At 35.7% G+C, this 17,739-nt stretch overlaps 1 protein-coding gene across 3 annotated transcripts in view; it reads right to left on the minus strand.

The window, feature by feature from the left end:
* LOC145660714 (uncharacterized) overlaps window positions 1–5,886 on the minus strand; it is a 59,669-nt gene extending 53,783 nt beyond the window's left edge. For 2 of the 3 annotated variants that reach the window (XM_081726078.1, XM_081726080.1), the window contains exon 1: window positions 5,728–5,883. In XM_081726078.1, the coding sequence (XP_081582204.1) occupies window positions 5,728–5,739 (12 nt within the window). In that variant the 5' untranslated portion in view covers window positions 5,740–5,883. Of the gene's footprint in view, window positions 1–5,727 lie in introns of all 3 variants that reach the window. The other variant, XM_081726079.1, reaches the window with a different exon arrangement.
* Window positions 5,887–17,739: the final 11,853 nt, after the last annotated feature.

A 17,739-nucleotide genomic window follows, 5' to 3' on the forward strand; every position in this document is an offset into this window, starting at 1 on the left:
TAAAATTAATCAAGCTTAATTTCTTGTCTGTGTTAAGGGTACCAACTGGAGTGGGCATTGTAAAGTTCTACCCTTTGGGGCAAGGTTCTAGAACATAGGTCCCTCTTCCCAAGACAGAAAACAACGTGCCGTGCAGGGCTCTAACCCGCCTTCACTCGCTCACGCTCGCTCGGCAATACTATCGGAGTTAAATATTAAACTTTGGTGCAGAAACGAACCAACCTAGCTACTAAACTGCATGGGGGGGGATGTGTTCTAGAGCTTTCCCCAAGAGGGACTACGAAATTAACTTCCACTGGCGCAGCATTTCTGCACAACAATCCCAGTACTTTATGTTTACAAGTGGTATACAACGGTTATAATGAGTGCTTTTGGAGGATGTGCAACATATTAATTTTCACTGCAGAATGATCCTGCACAATCAAGGGAACGTGCATTTTTGTATACAATTACTAGTGTGAAACGATGACAAGTGTACGGACTTTATGCGACGTAAAGTTCTTGTAAGTATACCTTCCATCGCTCACGGGACTGCTTTCTCGAGAAGCATCCCTGCGTGGGGATGCTTTCTTAGAAAGCTCCCTTCGCTTTCCTGCCCTGGCTCGGTTTGACAGTGTTCGTGCTTTTTAGCGCCCCTTTTAGTGCGTTTGCACACGGCAACGATAATATCGGTGGAACCACCGATATGTCGGCGGTGAAATCGACTTCAATGTATTCAAATCGTAGCTTGCTCACGCCACCGATATTATCGGCCGATCCTCCGACACGCAGATGCTGTGGGCCAAGCCCCCGATACTGTCGGTGGTATCGCCGACACCGATTTTATCGGGGGCAATGTTTTCTTCTGATTGGATGCACACGTCACCGATAATGTCGGCCGGCCAGTGGTTAGATGAAGAGAGTGAGTGACAAGGCGCTGTGTATTTTTGTTTCGTTTCTTGTCCTTGGAATTTTGTTGTTTCCATTTTTTCTATTACAATTGTATAATATTATTATTATTATCTTGTCCTATAAACAACTTTGGAACAGCTTATTATTTTTTTACAGTCTCTGTTTTGGAGTAACTAATTTCCTTTATTAAATAAATATAAAATGTGGGAGGTCTGAAGAGTACTGGTTTCCCTCTAAATAGCTATTACCAAATAGAATATAGGAAATTTAGATAACCAATTTCTTTATTATTTTCCACTCCTTTTTTTATTTTTGTTCTTTCTCTCTCTCTCTTTCTCTCTCACACACACACACATCTTTGATGGTATATTTTTTAATCTATTAATACTTTTAAATTTTAATACATTCTGGAAATTAATTTAAGCGTAATTTTCAAAGTTTGATACATTGTGAAGATAAGCATATGGAAAAAAATTTGATTATTATTACTTTCTTTTATTTTCATCAGAATTGTGTGCAGATCACTTTTCCTGGTTCCACTCAATAAGCAATGATTGAATAGAATATTTGTTGACAAGTCAAAGTAGAATTATTATTATTTTGAAACGAAACCAGCACAATCAAACACTCTTTCCAAAGCTCCAAGGACAAGTTACTCATTTGGCATTTTCTTGATTGTGATCTTAACAATAGGGATGTGACTTCATGCTTCACTTGTTGCAGATTTTTTCTCTCATTTCCAAAACTATCCCAAATCCCCCCTTTTTAAAAATAATTTGTGAAATGGCAATTGAAAAGAAAGACCAAAGCTATGTATCCAAGTTTTTCATCTCCCCTTTGTACCGGGATCGACCCCCTGATAGAGTTCTCCAGTTTAGCTACAGTGACTGAATGAAAAGGTTGTGTATTATTGCATTCGTATCTTTCTAGTTTTGCTTAGATTTTTAGAGATGGCAGGAATATTTCCATTCGACATTTTAACCCTTACTGAATTGTGGAATGTAGACCTTGCATATGGGATAAGATAACAGACTCTTTCAAGGACAGAATTGAAAAGCAAAAAGCAAGGCGAAAAGTTTATGCAAGCCTTGCCCAGGATTTTGAGTTAATGGACAAAAAGAAACTAGAAACGACAGGTATGTATGCAACAGCGCAAATCTGTCTTCAACATTGGGGGGCGGGTAAGATCGTTCCCATATTATATATATAGCGATGTTCAAAATATTTCTGTAGTCGAGAAACAATGTTGTGGAGGATCAGGGGAGCAGAGTTGTCTTCAACATTGGGAGGCGGGCAGATTTGAGGCTTATTCTGAATGGACATTAATTTCATCTCACTTTTCTTTGTGGCGATCGGACACAATCAAATTTCTCTCCCAAAAAACACATTTCAAATCGGATTATTGGGGGGGACAATCTCCCCAGTTCCAAGATTGGAGAGGACATGTTCTCTTCACCCCCCTGAATTTGCGCCAGTGTATGTATGGAGCAATGTAAAACAGAATTACTAATTCGAATCTTATCATTTAATCTACTATGACATTAATGTTAATTGCATGGAAAACAAAATAATATACATACAATATGTAACAGTGTTTCAACAAAAATTAAAACTAATATAGTTTGCAATGTACAGCAGCATCAATTCTCATCGAAACGAAAATAATATGTTTACAGCATCTATTTAAAACGGCACTGTTAAATCTAAACATGTTTAGGCATAGGACTATTTTGGTCCATGTTCCGTTAAGGGGGTCCAAAACTACACTGGACCTCTTAAGTTAAGTTAAGCTAAGCTAACCTAACCTAACCTAACCTAACTTAACGTAATCTAACCTAACCTAATAGAACCTAATATAACGTTATATCATGCAATCAAACGAAAATCAATAGAAAGAAGTGGTGTCAAAGACACTGGACCCCCTTAACGGAACATTGACCACTATTTTTTCTAAGTTTTGTACCATCCTCCACACCTCTTCAGAACAGTTTTTGTAGTCCTTGTTTTAAAAAATAATTTTCCCAATTATTATTATTTTTATTTGTTTTTATATACGAAGAAGATTTTTTGTGTGTCACTTACTTCGCTCATCACTGGCAACGATATTGTCGGGGCTTCCTCCGATTTTTTCGGTATCGTGTGCAAACACACTTATGCACAATAGTTTTTTATGGTATTTGCTATACGTGTATTTATATTCGTAAGGGGTCACACCAGTTCACATGCATATTATTAATTTCTACACAATTATTTTAGGAAGTGCCAAGGAAATACGGGCGCAGAATGTCGTGGGGAATCATTTGAAGCGTTTTTTTTTTTAATAGTATACATGAGAACCCCCTGATCTGCATTTCTTCTGTGTTCTATTACCACTTCTACATGAAATACCATAAATTTTCTGCGTAGTGCAATAGTAAGAAGTATCCATGTGCACAAGACATGCGATATGCATTAAATCCCCCCCCCCCCACATATAAATATAGTCATAGATAAAGTACAAGGGCACTACACATGCAGATATAAAGTACAGGTACGTTCTTTTTTATTTTCGTATCAGTCGATAAGTAAATAAAAGACGCTTTGTTACCCTCTTTTAAGTTCGCACATACTCAATGAATAATCCCTAAAAGTATGAGCGTCCTGCTCCTTCGGGAACTGATGCAGCTTCATGTATATCTTTTTTTTAAAAAAAAATTAAGGGTGTAGTTAATCTCCACATCCTTTTTTCTTGTCATTAGACAGGAATGACTTTTTAAGGAGTGGTACTCGCCGGTTCACTTGTTTGATGACTAATGCAATACGTTGTATTCAATAGTTCCGTAACCTTCCATTCCATTCCATTCCATTCGGCATCTGTAAAATGCCGTGTAGTTTGGCCCAAACATAGATTCAAATGGCCTGTTCCCTATAAATGTCCAAAATAAGATTGTATTAATGGTATTGTATCACATTTGAATGCTAGAGGAAAAAACTGGGAGTTTAAACTTTTTTTTTTTTTTTTTTTTTGTTGAAACGTTCAAGTTAGTTCTTCAATTTCTCATGATCATGCTGTTACAAATTGATTATAGTGGCAATAGTTATTTCCCAGACTTTCCAAGTATTTGAAGTGATTTAGATATATCTATGTAACACCTTATACGTCATTTCATTTTATTTATTTATTTATATTTATAGATTTAAGTTATTGTCCTGTATAAACTGTAAGAGTCTTTTAATAAGTATCCAATTTCTTGAGGTGATTATCATTTCAACTGTGATTGGGAACGTGTAGAAGCTATTCAATACATGTATTATAAACTCTTTTCTTTTGTTCTGTAATAGTTCACAGTAGAATATTAAATGATTTAGATTACCAATTTCTTTTCCGCACCAACAAATATTTGTATCTTTTTTCCTTATACAGAACAGTTTTTTTGGAGTTAAAGCTGTGTTGAATATTATTCGGTAAAATAGCACAATTTTCGATCTGGACCACATACTTAATACTTTCCAATTGTTAAATTCCAAATTATCCGCTAATCTCCAGTAGTACTTGCCAGGACCTTCTCTATTTTTCTTTTTCCATTGGGTAGTTAATGTTTCTATTTTGTTTTTGATAATATTTTTGAAATTATAGTAAGGAATTTGTATGTTAGTTTTGATGCCTGAATTAGCTGCAGCTTTACTTAATTGGTCTACTGATTCATTAAATTCTATGTTTACATGAGCTTTGGTGTACATTAAGATAGTATTGAATTCATTGGATTGTAATGATTGAAATAATTTTTTAATTAATAAAATATTCCAAGAAGTTTGAATATTCCATCTTGTATTATTCAGTGCAGTAATAACACTCAAAGCATCCGTACATATACATGCATGTTTAAGATTGAGTTTTTTGATAAGTAAAAATGCTTGTCTTATGGCGAAGGCTTCGCCTTCAAATACAGACATGTTACAAGGTAGTTTGTATAGTTTCTGTATACATAATTGCGGAATCAATAAGGCTGCGCCGACTTGTTTATTTTTTTGTTTTGATGCATCAGTAAATATAAGTATATATTCTTTAGGAAGAGAATTTATATAAAATTGCCAAATATTTTTATATATATTATGTAAATTTTCAAATTTATGATATTGTATATATTGTGGAATTACAGCTGGAATTTTTATTAAGTTTATATTGTTGCTGAATAAGTATGCTGGTATACTTGGAGCTTTTGCTATACTATTTTGCAATTCTTTTATGTTCTTAAAAACAGTATAGATCCATGGCAATGATTTTTGATAAGGAAGTTTTTTACTTTGATTTATAATTTCCATGTTTTCTAGTTTTTTAATTATAATTGAAGAAGTTTTTGCCATCCGAGAAAGTAAAAAATTTGCCGTCTGTTGGACTATTTTTATTTCTATCGGTATATTCATTGTAGCTTCTAAGATAGCATTCCTTGGACAAAAAGCTGGTTGAGATAATATTGTCTTAATCACATCATAATGAATTTGTTGAATTTTTGTGTAAAACATTGTATAATTAGTGTTATAAAACATGGAACCATATAAAATTCTAGCTGTTAATGTTTGTTGATTAATCATATTCAACACATGAGGTTGTATACCCCATTTTTTGGCACTCAAACTTTTCAATATATTGATATTTAGTTGCTTCTTTGGTTAAATATTGAAGATGCGACTTCCAGGATAAGGTAGTATCAAGATTAAATCCTAAATATTTTAAATGTTTGATAAATTTTAGTAACCTTAAGGGGGTGTGGCGAGTGAAGCTTCACTTATTTCTAACAATTATTCAACAAAACACATATCAGTTGCTACTATTACTGTTTCTATTGTTTTCTATACCTGTTCCTCCATCAAGAAGCAGATTATCTCTGACCAATCTCTGTTTCTTAAAAATTTATCTTCTTTAACTTTTTCTCGAACACAATTACGCCAACTCAGATGACATCTGTTTTGTTTTGGTTTTGGTTTATGGCTAATTTTATAAGCAGAAACTTTCGGCCAGCGTTGCCAGCCCAGGATTTCAAGATATCATGAGAAAGCGTTCGAAATTTTCTGGAGAATGCAGGTATTCTGAAAATTAATAAAGCATCAAACAAACAATCTATAGGTATATTAATGCAATTTTGGTGCAGTTTTACTATACGGATTCACAGATTGTAAAATATATGGAAAAATTTAAGGAAGTATTTAATTTGCCCATTTTATGTCGAGAACAGAACCCAACAAACACTTGGAGGGCTTTTAACCCGTTCCTACTCCTACTACTACTTGTTAAAGATAAACTATATAAATACATGACTGAGCAAAATATAAACCTGGAAGCTCAGTTTGAATTCAGGCCGGAGAAATCTACAATAGATGCAGTGGGATTGCTATCGAAATATATATATATATATATATATATATATATATATATATATATATATATATATATATATATATTTGAAGTGTTTGAAACTAGGGGTTTTGATTTAGCGACATTCTGCGATTTAAGTAAAGCATGTGATTGTGTAGGTCATAAAATCGTATGTGATAAATTAGCGTATTACGGATTCCACAGTAGCAATTTAAATTTTGTAAAATACTATTTAAATGAACGTAAACAGATAGTTAGTGTTAACAATATGCAATCAAACATCTTAGAAGTAAAATACGGGGTACCGCAAGGTTCTGTTCTGGGTCGGGTACTATTTTTAATAATGATAAATGACTTACGGTACCTTGAAATATTAAGGCCACATCAATTCTATACGCGGATGAAGTTTTCTCGAGGCTCTTTCTGTTAAGAAAACTAAAAGATAAATTTCCCATGAGTATATAAGAAATTCATATTTTGCATTGTTTTCATAGTACAATGCATAATTGGATAATGTATAATTGCATATGGTATTTTGCTTTGGGGTAACAGTAGTCAAGCACATGATGTCTTAGTGTTGCAAAAGAAAGATATCAGGATTATTGTTGGAACGCATGATGAACAATGTAAATTCGAAGATCAGAAATAGCTACTTAGTTTTAGGACCAAAGCTGTTTAACAAACTAACAACCACCATACAGCAGCTGCCATTAAAGGTTTATAAAAGAAAGTTACATGATTGGTTAATAGCAAATCAATTTTATTCGCTTGAAGAGTTCAGTGAATGTGAAGAAACTGTGTGGTAATTTTCGGAGTCATTCTATTCCAAATCTTATTAGGATATTTATTATATTATTAACTACTTTTCGAAGTGGAAAAAAGCAGAGGCTGTATGTTTTATTACGATTTTGATTGGACATATCGGCTATCTAAATGTTGAAATGTAGTGACAATATGAGGCCTAAAATATTGCATTTCTATTCACATAATGACTGGAAGCCATTGGAGAGCTTCTCTTTAGTTACGGGGAGTACATGGAGAGACTTTGATCCCTCGCCAACGACTTTCTGGGAAAAAATCTTGTGTGTATTATAGAGAATTATACAGGAAAATGCTCAAAAACCGAATGAGGATATTAATTTCCTGTAAGAAAACTCCAGGTCCCTCCCCGACTGTGGCGTTTTCTAAACCCCCGGAAGGTCCACCCCCAAACAAACAACCCCTAAATCCGCCCATGCTCAAAGTAAGCCTTGCCCAGGATTTTGAGTTAATGGACAAAACGAAACTAGAAACGACAGGTATGTATGCAACAGCGCAAATCTGTCTTCAACATTGGGGGGCGGGAGGAATCGTTCCCATATTATATATATAGCGATGTTCAAAATATTTCTGTAGTCGAGAAACAATGCTGTGGAGGATCAGGGGAGCAGAGTTGTCTTCAACATTGGGAGGCGGGCAGATTTGAGGCTTATTCTGAGTGGACATTAATTTCATCTCACTTTTCTTTGTGGCGATCGGACACAATCAAATTTCTCTCCCAAAAAACACATTTCAAATCGGATTATTGGGGGGGACAATCTCCCCAGTTCCAAGATTGGAGAGGACATGTTCTCTTCACCCCCCTGAATTTGCGCCAGTGTATGTATGGAGCAATGTAAAACAGAATTACTAATTCGAATCTTATCATTTAATCTACTATGACATTAATGTTAATTGCATGGAAAACAAAATAATATACATACAATATGTAACAGTGTTTCAACAAAAATTAAAACTAATATAGTTTGCAATGTACAGCAGCATCAATTCTCATCGAAACGAAAATAATATGTTTACAGCATCTATTTAAAACGGCACTGTTAAATCTAAACATGTTTAGGCATAGGACTATTTTTTCTAAGTTTTGTACCATCCTCCACACCTCTTCAGAACAGTTTTTGTAGTCCTTGTTTTAAAAAATAATTTTCCCAATTATTATTATTTTTATTTGTTTTTATATACGAAGAAGATTTTTTGTGTCTCGCTTACTTCGCTCATCACTGGCAACGATATTGTCGGGGCTTCCTCCGATTTTTTCGGTATCGTGTGCAAACACACTTATGCACAATAGTTTTTTATGGTATTTGCTATACGTGTATTTATATTCGTATTATAAGGGGTCACACCAGTTCACATGCATATTATTAAGTTCTACACAATTATTTTAGGAAGTGCCAAAGAAATACGGGCGCAGAATGTCGTGGGGAATCATTTGAAGCGTTTTTTTTAATAGTATACATGAGAACCCCCTGATCTGCATTTCTTCTGTGTTCTATTACCACTTCTACATGAAATACCATAAATTTTCTGCGTAGTGCAATAGTAAGAAGTATCCATGTGCACAAGACATGCGATATGCGTTAAATCCCCCCCCCCCCACATATAAATATAGTCATAGATAATCTAGATAGTCATAGACATCTCCTTTGCCAATAGATATTCACTGAGTTTACCAACAGAATTCATAAGTCGACCCATGTTAGCAACTTTATCACGGTGGTCGAAGGGCCGGATGGGAGCCCTCGTCTCAACCTCTTGGACTATGATCTGTGATCCAAATTGGAGGCCAAGATGTGCTCGAGGTACCACATATTTCGTCCCTGAAACGCTCCCTTGTGCAAGCAGCAGAAGCATTTCCTTCAGGAGCATAACTTACGTCAACTCAACATATGCAAATTCATAGTTACGTAAGAAGTAGGGATGGGCAAAACCGGTTTTATAAAAACCGGAAACCGGTTTCTAGAAAAACCGAAATTTCGGTTTTCTCCAAAAACCGGTTCGGTGTTTCACTGAAACCGGTTTCCGTTTTCTTCAAAGACGGTACGGTTTTCACCGAAACTGGTTTCGGTGAAAACTTTTGGAAAACACAAAACTACTTCTGTCGAAACGGATTCGGCTTCCGGACAACAACAAAACACTATTCTGGTCAGAAATAGAACAAATTTTGAAAAAAAAACGGAACCGGTTTTGAAATTTTCAAAAACCTGTTTCGGTTTTTCTAGAAACCGAAAACCGAAAAACCGGTTTTTGTGCCCATCACTAGTAAGAAGTTTTCAATGTAAGTAAACCTTATGACGCTTACATCTGAAATAAGAAATAATATTAAATTACTAAATTCTATTTTGTTAGTCATCTAGTGAGTGAGACAGGAACTACTGCTAATTTGGCGTAATTTGTTGCTTTTTAAATACTTGTTTACGAAAATGGTTACGGTAAAAAAAAAAAATTACGTAAATTTCGAAGTACGCAAAGCCCTTGAACGATCTATTTATATTAAGTGAGGGCTGGCTGTATATCAAAACATTTGTCCGTTATTCACCACTAAAACTTTTAATCAAATTCTACTGACATCTTGTTAACATTGTAAACAAAGATTGAAATGTATTCTTTAAGTGTTACGTCCCACGTATATGCCCGCTAGGCTAAAGGAGACAGTGATGACCAGAAATGAATGAAATGGCAGAATGAAGAAAATTGGAGGAAACGGAAGAACCTCGAGAAACCCACCCACACCATTTTTATCCACCACAAAGTCCACTTAGCGTGAGCTGAGATCGAACCAACGACAACATGCACCAGAAGTGAACTCTGTACCACTGAGCCACCGCGGCCCCTAAAAAAAGTTGAGAACCCTAGTAGGGATGCGCACGAGACGAGTCGAGACAGGATTTTCCTGACAAAATTCGAGTCGAGACACGGCTCTTCCAATAGAGAAATATACATTTTTCGAGTCGAGACATCACTTTTACAGCACATTTTCGAGACGAGACAGCCACAAATCTTGTCTCGTGCGCATCCCTAAACCCTAGGTTGGGAACAACTGTTATACAATGGATTGATAAATTATTTGCCCCTTGTTTTTATAATTTCAAAAGCATTATGAATAATAAGTCAGGTTAACGCAACGTATGGTTTTTTTATTACTTTTTAAAATCCAAAATAAAAATGACAAATTTATCGCAGATTATTCCATCTAACATGATTGCAGTTACGGAAAACAATTATTAATTTATTGCTTTCGTTTTTCGTTTGAATATTTATCTGAACATACGAAAGAAGATAATGTATGGTACTTCAATAAATCTTTTAAATTATTTCTTAGTATGAGTATGCTTTTCCATCTTCATTCTTGTCAACCCTGTAATGATTCTCGTATTTTCAACCAGTTCTCGTCGTATTCGCTCTCTTTCAGATACTTCTTCGAAATTCCGCTTTCTTTTCCAAAATTAATAACTTTCTTCATTGCAAGGGCATCCACATGTGTTTACATCTCATCTGAACCATCTGTTTATGGATTTACAAAGTCTCCCTTAAATACATTGAACAATGATAGAAGTCATAATACTTCTTTACACAACAATATTACACAGAAAAGCTGCTATACAATTAAAACTTAACAAAATACATATGTTCCACATGTGGTAGCCTCATTCGTAAAGAAAGTTGTATTTCATTCAGCATCGGATATTCTGTTGATTCAATAATTTCAAAGAGAACTGCTGAATCCTGTCTCATCAAGTTAACTTCCTAGTCAAGTTCTTGTGCATACTGAGCTGTTATTAGTATTGTACAAGGAGCCGAAAAGTTTTGCAAATATTTTCCATTTCACCTAAAGTCCTTTGTATGAGCCAAGGCACGGCAGCTATATTCATAATTTTCTTCTTTTTTCATCTTCCAAAATTATTAACAGTGCAATCTGATCTTTGATGTAGGGGTTTCTATTATTATTGTTGTCAGCGTAGTTAAAATTTGCCAAAAGTCTCCCCTATTGGAGGCGTCTCTAGTTCTTCTGGACGGCTCTCATCTTATAGCAAGCGTTTCCTTAACGACAACCACCACGACAGCAACACAACAGTCTTTTCCACCATGGTCTTCTTTTCTGGCGTGAACTTAAACTCTCTGTACTGGAGTTGAAGATTATTCCATCAAATTCAGATTCTGGGATGTCGCTCAACAATTCGTCTTCTGATAGTTCGTTAATATGATCATCTGAGCCAATAGTAGTAAGGGAATTATGAGTATGAATCCCTGCAAACACAAGCTTACAAAATTCAAAAATGTCAAATCTCTGTTCTTCTCCTTCATTATTTTCTATCTTCAAATTCCAACAGGAGCCACTCAGTGTGTCGCTCAAGGAGGTGGAAGACATATCAGATTCTATCCTCTGCATTGAAGGGTCCTTATGTAGCTCACGAAAAGTACGAAGATCGGTTCTCACACTAACGTATGGAAGGATTCCCTTAAACTTCATGTCTTCAAGCGAGAACCAGAAAACAGCAAAACCAGTTACTGTATATATGAAGGATGGTCTTACAACTTCCTCATCGAAACGATATGTATATATTAAGTTGCCGTTGCTGTCATAGCTTTGGTATTCTCTACATCTTCGCTCGCAGCTTATTGTCAAGGGTGCGTCGTCAATATAAGGAAATGATTGCTCAAATTTTGCAAGGAAAGAAGTTTTCTTCCAGTCTGTCATATTTTCTTTTTAGAGCTGTGTCTGTATACGTGTTATTCAAAGATCATTGAGCGCTGCACTGAATTTTCAGGCTCTTAGTAACGCTAACAATGAGCACAAGAATAGAAACTCTAACTCTATCAACAATGATTTACAATATTCTATATTAGACATAACATAAAGAATAAACTAACAATATTTACATATTGAAGACAGATCAATAGAACATTGTGAATGTATATGTTTGTATATAAGTGTTCTGCTCAAGGGAAAGTTTTATAACATTTGCCGAGCGAGGTCTGGCTAGCCATTATAGAATGGTTAGGGCCACGGTGGCTTAGTGGTAGAACGTTCACCTGTGGTGCGTGGGGTCGCAGGTTCGATTCCACCTCGCGCTAAGTGGGCTTTGTGGTGGACAAACACCACGTACTTGGGTTTTCTCGGGTTCTTCCGTTTCCTCCCACTTTTATCATTCCATCATTTCATTCATCTCTCATCATCACCGTCTTCTCTAGCACATATGGCATAACTGTGGGACGTAAAACCCAAAGATTTCATTTTTTTTTTTAGAATGGCTAAATATAGCCTGTTTCTTTCTCAGTAATTTCATTCTGTAAGAAAGTAGAAGTTAGTAGTCAAGGAATAGCTTAGAAATTAGAATTAGGGACTCCACGTATTTAGGAACTGAGAAAAAATGAGTATTTTTCTTTTAAATTCTTACTTATGGAGGGATGGAGGCATGTTGGCACAGTGGTAGAGGGTTCACCTCTAATGCAAGGGGTCCCTGGTTCGATCCTTGGTGACACGAGTACTCTGGGTTCTCCCGTTTCCCTCTACATTACCATTTCATCAATTATACCTTCACCCATTCACTCCCCTTATTCACACAACTCCTTTAGCCTAAACAGCATAAACGTGGAATGCAAAACTGGAATGATTATTCAACTCCATTCGAGTTTCTGTGTAAGCATCGTTATGCAACACCGGGATTATGAAGGACAGGATCCACTATTACCATGAACTCAGAACTATGACTTGGGATTGAATCCAGTCCATCACTTAAGATCAAAGCTTGTAGTGCTCTCAAACGGGTCGGGTCGGGTCAGTCGGGTCAGCTCGGGTCGGGTTGTCGGGTCAGGCTACTCGGGTCGGGTCAGTTCACTTTGGTCAACTGAGTTTAGGTTGAGCTGGAGTCGAAAGCTGCTGTTTCACTAGCTGCCTAATTAAAAATAGCAATTTTCGATTGATTTTATTAATACCTACGCCAATATGGAGTCTGGATTTAGAACAAAACTAGAAGTTGTTTAAGCAAGGCCAAAAGAACGATTGGACCTGAAAGACCAAGCCCAAGCGGGACCGCGGTGGCTCAGTGGTAGAGAATTCACCTCTGGTGCGTGGTGTCCATGGTTCGATCCCAGCTTGTGCTAAGTGGGCTTTGTGGTGGAGAAACGGCGTGTAGTGGGTTTTCCCGGGGTTCTCCTGTTTCCTCCCACTTTCTTCGTTCCACCATTTCATTCATTTCTCATGGTCACCATCTTCCTTAGCCCCGGTGCAGAATCGAGGAACCTTAAACTGAATATTTCATTTTATTTCACCAAGCTCAACAACATCGATACAAGAACAAGATAAAAATTGGATATGCAAGACGAAGTGCATAGTAATCTTGCTCTTGGCCTTGTTTTGGTGATCACCAAGTAGCGATGAGCATATTTTCTTGCTTTCCGTATAGTATGAAATACCATAATCAAAATCGCACTTGGTCTTCATTTGTACTGATGAAACTAGCATTCTTGGTTCTTGTATAGCATGAAAGACCACCAAGACTATGAAATGCAGGACCAAGACTTGACTGTGCAAGACAAAGAATAAGACGAAGTATTGATGACCAAGACCCAGGGTGCAAATTGTTTGAATTTCATTTGTTGGGCTGAAAGTGATGAAATAAAATTAGTACTTAATAATTAATTATCATACTGTATTTTGAAATTTAAATTACAAAATTCATATTATGTATTTTCTTACTTGCAACTATATATACTGTAAAATAGGTTTTAATTACCGAGAAAGAAAAATCAAAGTGGCGCGGGTCCCGGAATCATAAAAACCTATTTTGGAATGAAAGTTGAAGGGTTGGAAAAAATCACAGGTGTTATCCCGTTTCCTCAACCCTTATCATTGTAGTTAAACGATTTCCTTTTGTCTCCGCCAAGAAACTCTTGCTACTGCCTTCCGAGCGATTCCTTCCTGTTTTGCCTATTCCTATTTCGCATACTATCCTCCCAGCAATATTTATCAACATTTCTAAGTTATAAAGATTGTAGGCGAAACAGGAATTCTTGTTTTGCCTATCCCTGTTCCGCCTACTGTAAAGACAAAGGAAAATTTTTGAGTTGGGGATTTCAGCTTTATATGAATCCGGGATATTGATTTAATGCTAGTCATCAAAAGGAAGGAAAAACCTTTTAGCACGAAATAAAAGTAAGTGATAAAGTTGAAAAGAAAAGAAAAATAGAGAAGAGCTATGTTATTGTACATGATCATTTATTTGTATTTCTTTTTTTCTGTCGTACACTCATATTAGTTTTCCAAACAAATGCAATAGGATACAGTATCAATGTAATCCATTAAATCTACACCTTTAGATTTTAATCTCTCCTTCAAAGTATTAATTCGCTGATCTAAGCGTTTGTGCTTCAATTTCTGCACTTTTGACCGGTTCTCTACCTCCAGCAACAACATTAGATTTTCATTCTCCTCCTCTTCTTGCTTCAATAACTCCAACAATGTATATAAATATATTGGGATGCTCATGAGACAATTTTCTCTTCAGTTTTGACTGCCATTCCTCAACACTGTTAGTTCTTCTTGTCCTTTTTTGTTACATTTTTTAATATACCATACAATCCAATAAAAAATAAATGAGGACTAGGGTGACTATTAAATTTTCTTCACTCTTCCACTTGGCTATTCTATTGTTCATTGGTGAAATCTGACAAACCAACTCTGTGCTCATTATACTACGAAAGTCTGTGACTTGCACTATGATAGCAATACCCCCCCCCCCCCCGAAATAATAATAATAATAACTAAATGCCACTGTGCTGAGCCTTAGAACAAAGAAATGAACGAACCTGTAAATCTTTGGAAGTGGTTGGATTGGATCCTCGATTACCCTGTTCGTCATTTTACCTTGCGGCTCGTGCGGATCTATAGGCCTAGCTGACAATTTTATGGGCTCATCTCCAAGAAGAACAACAGTGGTTTTGCATCCAAGCGTACATATCATGTAAGTTTTCTCACTATTACGCTTGTTAATCCGATATAAATAATCTTTATATTCAAATAGTTTGCTCCCACACTTAGTGTTAACAAAGTTCGACGTATCTGTGAGGTTAAAGACACTTGTTATAAAAATATTGTCACAAAACACTCAGAAGACAATTTTATCTATAATTTTAAAAGCTGTGCGGCACGGGCACAGGAAAAAGCTCAGGAAATTTCTGAGCTTTTATGCATTCCTTGGTTACATATCTAAATGTATGCTGTCCGAAAAAGGTTAAGAGAACTACCATAAGGAAGTAAATATACTGAAACAGTTTTTAATAGGTATACGGCACATCTTAAATCACAACGGGATAGAATAATCATGTTTCATAATATTATAAACACTACAGGATTACCTACTGATCCATAAACGAATCCAATGAATATTTTGGGAATAGTATAACACAATTAAATGATAAATCAAAAGATGAAAACCGTTTCTCCTGAAATCAAAATTTTGACTTTAGAAGTTTATTAGCACAGCAAAATGTAAGTAACATTGAGTCAATTTTTCATGGACTGCAATTAATACCAGAACAGTTTTATCAGTCGTTAGTAAATTGAAACCTTCAAACTGAGGATTCCTATGGATTTTCTAACAATTTGTTTAAAAAAAATGTAATTGAAGTTATAATTGAATCTTTAGTTTACCTATTTAACTGAGTGCTTCTCGAGAGAATCTTCCCTGACTGCCTTAAATTGACACACACTGTAGCCATACATAAGATAAACGATAAAAGTACACCTAATGGCAATCATCCTATATCTATAGTGCCAATTACACCCAAAGTTTTTGAGTAATGTATTAAAAATCAATTATTAAACTATCTAGAAACAAATAAATTGATCCACGCTTGGCAGGACAACAGTTACTGAAACTGTGCTTCTTACAGCATAATATGCTTTCTTTCATTGTCATTTACACTACGGTATATTATTGTAGGGTAATTCATAGGGTGCTCAAATTGTCTTCAAACGGCAGAAGAAGGCAGAATATAAGATTTGCCAGATACTGTATCATGTAGACTATTGTTTAAGGAAATGCAGATCATGACAATTTCTTCGTTGTATATTTATGCAAGATAGAGAAAATCTGGACAGTATTGATTATCGCAATAATGTTCACTCATATAATACAAAACGTAAATATGATTTAAACATCTCACACGTTAGACTAAATACAATCCAAAGAAGCTATAAATATAGGTACAAGCATGAAACTATACAGTGTATTACCACTATACTGTATATTCGAAGGATGTGTAATGTCGATTTCGCAAACCAGTGTCAAGCATTTCTTGTAATGTTATTTGTAGTATTAATGAATTTGAAGAAAAATGTAAATTATAGTAATCCGAATTTTGTATATTATTGACGCTGTCTATTGCAATATTCATTGTTTAGTGAAAATAAAAAAAAATATTCTATACTATTCTACTCTATCATATGACATACAAAGTTCAACACAAGACTAGCAAACAGTTATATTCCCGGTGCCTCATTAAAAGTTTCGATTCAAAGCTAGACGTATTCTGAGATTCTGATTTGTTCTCTCCCCAATGAAACGCCAATCAGAGCCCAATATTTTTTCGAATAGCTAAGATAATTTTCGGTAAAAGTGAAAGTACATCTACTTCCTCCATTTGTTGTTCATATTATAGTTGTTTCTAAAATCGCGACTATTGATAAAGTTTCGTTAATATTAAATTATGTTACGGAATAACTGAATTCACATACATTAGAAATGAAATTCTCAAACAACATCCCAGACTCAAAAGTATTCCTTCATCTTAACAGTAGGCGAAACAGGAATAGGCAAAACAGGAATTCCTGTTTCGCCTACAATCTTGATAACGAAGAAATATTGATAAATATTGCTTTGAGGCTAGTAAGCAGAAAAGGAATAGGCGAAACAGGAAGACATCTTCCGAGCAGGTGAGAACAATGACCTTGAAGAAAAATTTCGTCACATAGAACTAAAGCAATAAATAAATAAATAAATTTCTCCCACGTCGGACATTGGTATCAGTTATAAAAAGAAATAACCAAACCTCAAAAGTACCAAACATTCCCTAAGATGCATATACAAATCCCCCGCTTGATCTAGCTAGTGGTTAACGTGTAAGACTTCGGTACACGTGGTCCGGGTTTAATTCCCAATGGGAGTGCATTTTGGCGTTCACCCAGTGTCGTGACCATAGTGCTCTCAAACGGGTCGGGTCAGGTTATTCGGGTCGGTCTTCAACCCGACCCGACCCGTTGAGAGCAGTTACCACACCTGTCACACACACAATCAATAGTCCAAGGTGCGCATACGACTGGTAGTTTCCTTCAAAGTGTGTAATTTCGTCACCATAGATCGAAAACAACCTCTTTTATAATATTATATATTATATATATATATATATCAGTGGCAGTTTCTCTTAATGTTCGCATGTTTGTACAAACCTCCTTCCAATATTTTCATTTTTTTATTTATGCTAAATCCCTTTTCATTTTATTGTCAACATCATCTTTCCTTAAAGAAGTGCGTTTCAAATGTGGCTGGCTAATAGCTTTCTGCTTGGGAGTTTGACAAAATCTCCAGCTGGGCTACTGCGGGGTTGCGAGGTGCGATGATCCTTAGAGTGCCTCATAGGAATCTATATGTTTGCAGATCTTTTGCAAGCAAGTC

Source organism: Thermobia domestica, chromosome 9 (genome assembly GCF_964235325.1).
Source record: "Thermobia domestica chromosome 9, izTheDome1.hap1.1, whole genome shotgun sequence".
NCBI lineage: Eukaryota > Metazoa > Arthropoda > Insecta > Zygentoma > Lepismatidae > Thermobia > Thermobia domestica.